This window comes from Rhamphochromis sp. 'chilingali', assembly GCF_963969265.1.
Source record: "Rhamphochromis sp. 'chilingali' genome assembly, chromosome: 18".
Taxonomy (NCBI): Eukaryota; Metazoa; Chordata; class Actinopteri; order Cichliformes; family Cichlidae; genus Rhamphochromis; species Rhamphochromis sp. 'chilingali'.
In genome coordinates, this window is record NC_137945.1 from 17,160,881 (window position 1) to 17,170,740 (window position 9,860).

Genomic DNA, 9,860 nt, shown 5'->3' on the forward strand with positions numbered 1-9,860 from the left:
TAAAGTAGCTCTGACCTTTCCAGGGTAGTCCCATGTGAAGTTGACTCTGGTGTTCAACTCTGCAGTGGCAGAGCAGTTCAAGACCAGTCGCTGTCCCTTTAAGGCCTGCGTATGTTCACTGCTGTTCAGACGCACATCTTTGATTTTATTCACTGAGACAAAAATAAGTAGAATATCAGGGATTTTGCACAAAAACCATTGATGCACACATACATGTTTACGCGTGATTTATATAGTTGTGCAGAAAGAGCTTGCTGACCTATTCTGTGTACAAAATATCTGCGTGACTGGTGTCGGACTATGTCACCAGTGGTCTGGCAGAAGAAGAGGCCGATGTAAAAGAAGGTGGGAGATCTGATTGTGAAGCCTCGCCTGCTGTTCCAGATAATGTTCCTCTGGTCTGGACTCAAGCTGTGGCTGCGGTACTGTGAAAGAGGCAAGGAGAAAACAACACCCATCACATGCCTGACTGCACCACAGTCTACAGCACAGAAGCGATGACACAGTTTAACCACACTGAACAAACAATTGTCATGGCTCAAGATACAAGATACAAGTCATGGTGATTAACTTTGAAATGTGAACACATGATAAATTACAAATGTGGAAAGAACCTGCTTGTACCTCGAGTAAAATAACTGTAATTTGTGACTATTTGTCATTTGCAACAGTGACTTGGCTTTTTTTTTTTTTTTTTTTGCTTTGAGTCAGAGGCATCTGCCTGCTCCAGAAAACAAGTAGGAATTCAGATTAATGTATTAGATGTGAAAAGTTTTGTGTTAAATCTATCTGAAGATAGACATCAAATAATGTATTCATACAACTGATAATGGGACATGATAAAAAGCTCCTGAACAGGTGTTGGAAATCAACCTTTATTTTAAAACTCCTAAAAGTCCAAGTCAAGCCTCATTTTGGATGTTTTTCTCAAAGCAATGTTTTTAAAAACAAAAGTAGAGGTGCCGGGATCATGTTGGTTCTGCGGTTAGCGCCGTTGATTCACAGCAGGTGGATCCATGCTGTGAGGAGTTTGCATGTTCAACTTGAGCCCCAGCAGGTTTTTGGTAGCTCCAGTTTCTTCATGCTGTGGTCATGCTGCCAGGCAATCACGCAGCAACAACCAAAAGTTTGCTGAACAACAAGAAATTCATGCACTTGATGTCATTTGAGCTTTTGTTTTCACTTCAATGGACAGATCATCCTCGGGCTTGGGGGAGATAATTCCTGTGGGATGCTGTGCAGTTTCTTTCAGATAAAGACCTCCAGAAGAATGAGGCTGCCTATAATCCCACAGGGTTTGTTTTATAATTCTTGTCTACCTTGTATAACTGAACAACCTTGTTGTTTTCTTGGAAGTTGCTACAAGGAAATGTTTACTAGAGTTTCAGTGACATGGTGGAAGCCTCCCACCCTCTCCCGAGGGAACAGGTAGAGCCCTCCTCCACCAGCATCACACACAAACAGTTTCCCCCTCTCGTGCACCCCTGATGTGAACTGGTTGATATCCCCCTCCCAGAGTGATGTGACCCCTCCGAGACAGCACTGAGCTCTTCCTTCTCCTGTCCCAGGCCTTTAAAATAGATACTTCCTCACTTCTTCCTCTTCTGAACTCATTGACACCCATTCCGTGAGCTCTAGCACCCTGTGTGCCATTCTTACTCCAGTGTCTATGCTGAGAATCGGTAAAAATGAAGAAAAAAGTGGAGGGAAAAGGGGAGGAGCAAAAGAGTCAGGCAGGATATGAAAAACGTGACTCCAGTCCATCTCCTTGCATCCTGTTACTACAGGATATAGACTTTTGACTTGTCGACCCCGTGATCCCGCACCTCCCGGTCACTTTCACGGCTAGAGCGAGAGAGCAGAACCTCCTGCGCATTGTTCTTCTCGAGAAGGGTCATATTAGACAAGCAGGCAAAGTGCAAAGTCCTTCCAGGAAAAAAACACTCCAGTGACAGCGAGTGGGTTCCAGGTTATGACCAGAAACTGGAGGGGAAGAGGAGGGATATCAAGGAAGAAGAGGACAGCTATTTTTAGAATAATTACCTTAGCTGATCCAAGCACCGAGATGGAGGCAGGACAAATGTGGATGTGACATGCACGGCTTAGTTCGTCCAAGTTTTTTGGACTTCCTGTGTTCTAAATCACAAGAATCTAAAATTCCTTCATATTTCTCTTTTGTTAATGTGTCAGTGCTTTGGGTGTGCTGGTCCAAACAGAGAATATCTAAAGAAATATTTCTTACTTTGGCATTAAAGTCTGCTTCAGCCACTGACCTCCACAAATGCAGATGGAGGGAAATTAAAGGGCTTAACAAAGAGTGGATGGATGAACATGACATTTTCATGATGAAAGGTGTAGTTGACTTTTAAAAAAAGATAAATCCATGCTGCTGCTGCTGCTGCTGCTGGACTAATTTTACACACTTTCTAATCTGTGTCTTTACTGTAAGTGCAGTACTAAACTGCTGAGGTTGCCTTTAATCTTCAATGTATTCTTTCTGTTTTGTGCATCCAAAAGCAGAATAACCAACACTTACTTAGCCTTCTTTCACTGTCTCGACCTGAGCCAGTACTGTATGTTTTATAACTTGTTGACTGTAGATATCATTTTCCAATAGTGATGCACAAACCGTCATTTTAATGACGAATGCTCCTGATTAAAGAGAATAGACTCTACTTTGATCTATTGGGGCCAACAGTAGCCACCTCTGCTTCCTCCACCAGGCTGTCCAGCTGTTTAAAGCATCAGTTGGAGGAAGTTGGCAGCCAGTGTTCCTACTACAAGATGTAGAGGGTGAGATGTGGGAAATGGTGCTGGCCAGTGGCCAGTGGGGCACTCCAGACCCCATGTCCTGTCTCCAGAGGTAAAAACAGTGCCAACAGTGGTTCCCAGTAAAAACCCTCAAAAACAGGTAGAGATGTTAAAGACATGAGCAGGGAATCACGTTTGATTAACCCGCAAATAGTTTGCACTTTTACTCTCTCTGCTCTCCCCCTCACTCAGCACTCGAGCGCCAACACTCACAAACATATCCGCACACACTTTCACACATATCCGCAGACGGACACAAACAAACGGACACACACGCCACAGTGCAATGGCTGCCAAGATAAGAACAATGTGGCGAATGATCTGGACAGGGAGACATGACTGAACACTGTATCGCGTGCATATGTGAGGCCTGATTGAAAAAACTGGGCAAAGCAATGATGATGTGCAGAGAACGGAACGTGAGCGATTGAGCGAAGAAGTACAAAGTGTGACACGAGTGCCCAAACACAATCAGAACATGGATCGTGATGCAGAGCAGGTCTCTGCACCCATGCACAGTGCATTAAATTTAAAAGGTGTTCAGTCACTTGGTAGATAAAAAGCACATCTCCTGCACAAACCTTTACTAGTTCTGTGGTGACGTTGGGGCTGGTGACCCGGCAGGGGATGACCAGTGGCTCCTTTTCCTTCAGGTACAACACGTCTGGGCTCATATTTGCATCCTCCACGAATAGCTGCTGGCTGTCTGAAACCCAAACACTGCGGTCAGGGACACATATTGTACAATATTAAGTGTGTAAAATAAATGCATGAATAAAGAGTCTTTCTTACATATGATATGTTAAAAAAAAATATTGGGGGAGTCAAGGTTAAAATTATGCATTAGCAGAGTGGCTCCTTTGTGGCTACCTGTCTGTTAAATCTAGCAGAAAATCTGGACCTTTTGTTCCTGGTTTTGTTCTCGACTGGCTAGCATTCATTTCATATTGCATCCTGGTCCCATTAATGATGCATGTATAAAGTGAAAGACAGGCCCGTAAATAAATTTCCAAACAAGCTCTTGCATCACTCCTCTTGCTGTTTCCACATTTTTAGATCCCTTTCATCATTTTGGGCCAACTTTTAAAGTCATGCACATATATAGAAACTGCCTCTTTGCACAAGACACACCCACACACACAAACACACTTCCAATATCAGTCTCAACAACAACAAACAAAAGCAAACAGACACACACTCCTAAACATTCACTGAATACCCATTCAGCAAATGACTGTCTGTAGTCAGCGATAAACACTCAGATTGTTTGGAGGCAATCAAACGGCTCTCCATGTGTTTCTCCTCTCGGCTCGACTACTGTAAAAGCGCTGTGCCATTCAAAGGTGTGGGTGTTGCTCGCTGTATTGTTTGTGACCATAGGGTGTTATTCAAGGAAAGCAAATCTCTGAACATTCAAACAAAAGTACCCCAAGGACTAGTAGCCTGGAGGCTTCCTTCTTCTGCTTTGATTCCTAATAGAGAAGTCGGGGAGGGAGGCAAATGTCTGAGCAGAGCTGCAGGCCAAGTCTGACGCTTAATGGACATGGTGACCTGAGCGATTGATGGCTCCCGAGGGTCCTGTTGGCTAAACAGTAATGTGCCCTGTGACCCTGGCTTCCAGCCCAACTCTGCCTCATAATTGCGCAGACTGAGCAGCGTCACCTTCCAGGACAGGGAGGAGCTGGCTGGGCAGACATCATGCCTCCTCTGCCCCTGAGCTACTGCCCTTCATCTTATCCTTCTCAGCTCTTCACACACACACACACACACAAACACACACACTTCCACACACCGCCCTGCCGCCACCTTGTAGAGACACAGCGACATTCCCTCCCAGCACACCCCCTTCGAGCCCTTCCCCTCCTTCCCAAAGCACAGGATGCTTCAAGCAAGGCTGAGCAGAGCAGATAAGGCTGATGCCCTGGGAAACTCTGCCCGGGCCTGAGCCTTTCAGCAGCTGGGCTATTCCTGGCCTCGAAGTAGCACGTAAACGAAAGTAAAAAAAAAAAAAGAAGAAGAAGAAGAAGAAGAAGAATTTATATATAGACAAAAAGGAGGTAGGCCTGGGATGAGAAAAGGGGGAGGCAGGGGAGGAGGGCAGTGAAACTGTGCCAGAGTCATCTAGAAGGATGTGTTGTTAGGACAAACAGTGTTTAGATATAATTGGCTCACTGGCATTGGTCTGTATTTAGCGCCCACTGCATCCTGTTTAACCTGACATTACAAACAATACACATGGCAGGGTGAATGAGTGAAGGGCTTCTCAATGAGCGGGCTAAAAACAGCTATTAAAAAAAACATAATGCAAAACAGAAAAAAGTGCCCGGGGTAGCGGTGTCTTACCTGTGACATAAACGTAGATGGATGTCTGTTTATGGGGTTTGTCCTGGTACCTGCAGCGGAACAGGCCGGTGTGCTGGGCCTGGATGCTGCTGACTTTCACCTGGCTGCAGTAATGCTTGCTCGTCCTTCCACAGCGAGATTCACTCACGTCCACCTGATCTCTGTCCAAGCCTGCTGGGAACGTCCAGCTCAGCTGCCAGCGACCCCTGGTCAACAGTTACAGTGAGTTGGTAACCCTCTACAGCTTACATCACTGTAACTGTATCCCTTTATCCAAAGATGATTTCAACATGTGTGTGGAAGATGAAGATATATATTGGACTCTAATGAACTTATAATACATTACAATCTCATTCTGTTTTAGCTGCACGTGGTAAGCGTGCAATAACACGTAATAATAGGTGCTTGTAATTTATTTAGAAAAAGGATCACTAGTAAATGTTGAAGAGATTGTTTCAATGGAAAAACTGACTCATGCTTTTAAGCTGCTTTATGAGATGCTCAAGCTAGAGAGGAAAGAATGAGGAACAAGAAGTAGGGGGAAAGATGTAAGGTGCTTGCACAACAACTGATGGTTTATTTTTATTCAATGTTCTAGTGTTTATTTAAGAGTTTTCGTAATTCTGTGCCTTCATTAAGAGATTTCTTTAACCAGATATCAGTCATGGTGACTGTCTCATTCAATCCCAACCCAGGTTCAGCCCTTTATCCAAACTACGGATGCCTGGCTCAGATCTCTCTACCAAAATCCTTCTAAGTCTTAGCAGCAGGCACCCATCCCAAAACACTTCTGGATACTTATTTTGGGCAGTTAGTTAATAACGTTATCCAAACTTGACTTTAATTTCAGTGGCTATCAGCACATAAACACTGCATTCATAGAACACAGTTTAAAAGGCTTTTTTCCTCCAGGAAGTTACACTTCTACCACCATCTTTACTAAAAAAATGAATTACAGATTTTAAATCACAATGTTTCCGTCTCTACCTGAAACTCACCTGCAGTTGAGCGTTAGCATCTGGTTAGCATCCAGAACCTGCTGCCGAGTTTTGACATCCAGGAGAGGGACGCTGAACCTCCCCTTCTGATCTTTATCTGCAGAGGTCAGAGCGCCGAAAAGATGAGTAAATTTATAGAAACAGTTCAACACCCAATGACCTGTAGTGTGGTTTGTCTCATAGCAAGTATCTATTAACCTATGGATCTCTCCAGAGAGGTTAGAGGTCAAGGAGAACTTATAAATGTCAAAGTGAAAAGGGTACATCTGGACTGAGTTTGTTGACTCTGGTTAACTGCTTAATTCAGGTGTAGAGACAAGTGTCCATGTGGTTGGGACGTACACAGTGAAAAACCCTTTTCAATCACTTTTAGGGAAATCCTGAAAGATAACACACTTCCTGTAAGGTATGCCAACCAGTCTGGGTGATTCCCACCTCCACAGCACGTCCTCCATCAGCATCTCTGACCCTGTTCACATCTCCTCGCTAAACCCACTTAAGAAGTTTTGTGGAAATGCGTAAGCAGTGTCCCTCTTGTTTATCAAATAAAGGCATTTCTCCACTTCATCGCTGAGGTTTATTAATGAGAGATAAAGACTGTCCACCCTTCCTTCCTCAAAACAACAGAGGAAACATCATTCAGGGAAGCCCGTCCTTCACTCTGACTCCTCCTCGCACAGCAGCTCATAAAGAACCACCTCCACTGATCTGTGAGCAGTTAAACTGCTGCTAGGGCAGTTAGCGAATTTATCACTTAAATCCATTATTGCCTTTCATTGTCAGCATCATTGTTCCCAGTGGATCCCCCATTGAGCACAGTATCTAGTATTACTCATACTGCTAACACTTCCTATGCTACTTCCTTGGGTTTCACAGGAGGCAGCAAATACACACACACAGGCAGGAGAATGGAAGATGGAGGGGGAAGTCAAGGATCTCCTCCAGCTTTTCAACAAGCTGTTTAAACAAGTGTCTAATTAGCACACTTTCTGTGTTATCAGGTAAAGGAAAGCATTTCGCAATCCTAACTACAACATCACTGCCATTACCAGGAAGTACTGTGGTTAGTTTCCACAAAGGCTCATTACACTGACGTACCAGGGAATCTAAAACAAACACCTGAGGGCAATGAAATATTTAAAGTGCCATGAACAGAAACATGCAGATGCATACTAAGGTGAAATTCAGACAAATTAATGAGGACATAGTAAACTCTTTGAGCTGAAATTTACATCACTGCAATAAATCTCAGGAGCATGAAGATTTCTAGACAATCAGCCGACATGAAGAATTTGTTTACCTGTAGTGAAATGTGATCATATGATTTTATTATCAGTTTTAAAATACTAACAGATATAGAGAGGTCCAGTCTAGAATAGTCTCTCCAATAATTCTGATTAATATAATGTATTAAAGGTAACAGTGACAGCGGGGTGTGAATAAATGAAGAATTTAGTTTGTTCTGTGTAAGAAGGTGTTTTTCAGAACGGCTGATTATGCATTATATTTTATATTATGTATTAATCATTATTATTATGTATTTTCTGCAGTTATTCTGGACTGATTCACGTTATTTGTCACATTCAGTTGAATAAATATTGATGCAGAACCTTTTTTATACTTCTTCCTTTCTCTGTATTACACTGCTATATATGTACATATGGATTAAGTACAGGTATGCATGTATGTGCGTGTTTTACTTGTCATCCAGCAGGAAATAATTGGTGGAGTTTTTGTTTCAGTGACAGATTTAAAACAAACGCCATGATGCATTTGGAAAATGAAAAAACAAAATTTTAAATAGTAATAGCACATGAACAGTCGAGGATAACTAGAAGTGATGTAATAAGTCGTTACACGTGTAGGACATCTTTTAAAATTCACCGTATGCAAAATAAAACAATTAAATTAAAACTTTTTAAAAATGCCATGTCCCGGATCAAGCTCTTAATGTAACGCACGATTTGATATGCCAGTTTCGCTGAACATGTACAGTGACAATAAAGGGTGATTCTACTCTATTCTATTTTGCACCTGTAGACGCATCATTTTTTATTCCTTGAACTGCTTCCACTGGACTCCATAAATGCAACCTAGCGACTGTTTGAGCAATGAGCACAAATTCACATCGGTTCCTGCACAGAGGAGTTTTTGACCCCTCATCCATTTATATTATTGACAAGCTCACTAGCTTCAGGAAACAACGCCTGCGCGCATCCATTCAGCAGAGGCCATGCGGGCAAGGAGCCGGGCCACAGGGGTCCCGGTTATCCAAACAAGTGTCCGGGTGGGATATGGCTCTTATCATCCTCAGCGCAAAAGGAGGTTTACAGCTTCAGACACGCAGCCACAGCGGCGACACAACAAGCCGATAAATGAGGAGCGGCAGCGCAATAATTAAGGGGGATTGGCTGTCAGTCTGTTGTTTTCTACCTTGATTAGTTGAAATACTTATTTTTGTTAGGTTTGTCAGGTTTACAAGAAATAACGATCATGAAGGATTTTGGCTCTAATTAACTAACTATTACAAACAAGTTTCCTTGACTGTAAATTAGCGCAGGTCTGTGTAAATTAGCAGTTATCCTTGCTGCACGCACTCTGTGCGCCCGTAACATCTGCAAAACTGACCCAGTTACTTACCTTTTGCTAGAACACCATAAAATCCAAACAGCAGGGAGAAGAGAATAAAATTCATCATGTCTGGAGACTCCGAAGCAGCTTTGCGCTTTCAAATAAAATAACGCATGAAAGAAGTTGTATTCCTGCTGTGGCTCCTTTCCCCCCCCCCCCTTCTGTTTCTTTTCTCTCCACCGGACTACAAACGCAGCACAGCGCGGTTGACTGCTGCGCTCTGAGCTGAGGATCACCGAATGGGAGACAGTTTCCTGAGTTTATCTGCGGGAGATCACGCAACAGGACACCGCGCTTGAGCTCCAGTGCAACTTTTTCCCATCGTTTCGGATTGTGGTGCGGCTTTATACTGTTCCCACAGTGCACCCACCGGATAGACGGCTTCCGTTACGTCCAGTGACACACCCAGCGCGCGCAACAGCGGTCCCATTTCAGCTGTCCCATGTAGTAAAACCTGCTAAATGTTATATTTTTCTAATATAAGAAAAATCAAAACTCTGTTTCCTCGGATTTTTCACACTTCGGATTGGACATTCACTTTTTGTTCCTAAGCCAAGAGTCTACATGCGCTATTTTCCATCGGGACGTTTACGCTTCACTGGAAATGATGCGCACTGATCAGCCGCTTGCGTATATCTTGTCAGTACCCAGGGCTGGTAAACGGGATGATCAGCACGTAGGCATTGGTAAACGAATAGTGAACTGATCGACATTTTTAAAAAAAAAAAAAGTGCTCTGCGGAAGGTGCCAAACATTCCACTACTGGAGAAAATCTGGTCTCACCACTAAAGGAAAGTCACTCACGTTTCCTTCAAACTGTAGTACAGGTGCATTTCAGTAAAAAACAAACAAACAAAACCACAACAAACCCCCCCAAAAAACAAAAACAAAAGAAATTAATTATTTCTGAAGCAACAGGAATGTTCAAAATTAAATTCAGTGGACTGAAACAGCAAATTTCATTGATTTATCTTAACAGCAAAGCAAATAAATTATGTAATAAGAGATACAAAAACAAAGAAAAAAGATGGTTCTGCATTGATAATGTGTCTTTAATATAAAGGGAAATGGATTATT

At 42.9% G+C, this 9,860-nt stretch overlaps 1 protein-coding gene across 1 annotated transcript in view; it reads right to left on the reverse strand.

Moving 5' to 3' along the window:
• flt1 (fms related receptor tyrosine kinase 1) overlaps window positions 1-9,414 on the reverse strand; it is a 52,576-nt gene extending 43,162 nt beyond the window's left edge. The window contains exons 1-6 of the mRNA XM_080864917.1: window positions 8,793-9,414; window positions 6,153-6,249; window positions 5,155-5,360; window positions 3,393-3,517; window positions 260-425; window positions 16-152 (exon numbers count right to left, since the gene is read on the reverse strand). Of these exons, the coding sequence (XP_080721043.1) occupies window positions 16-152; window positions 260-425; window positions 3,393-3,517; window positions 5,155-5,360; window positions 6,153-6,249; window positions 8,793-8,850 (789 nt within the window). The 5' untranslated portion in view covers window positions 8,851-9,414. The remainder of the gene's footprint in view (window positions 1-15; window positions 153-259; window positions 426-3,392; window positions 3,518-5,154; window positions 5,361-6,152; window positions 6,250-8,792) is intronic.
• Window positions 9,415-9,860: the final 446 nt, after the last annotated feature.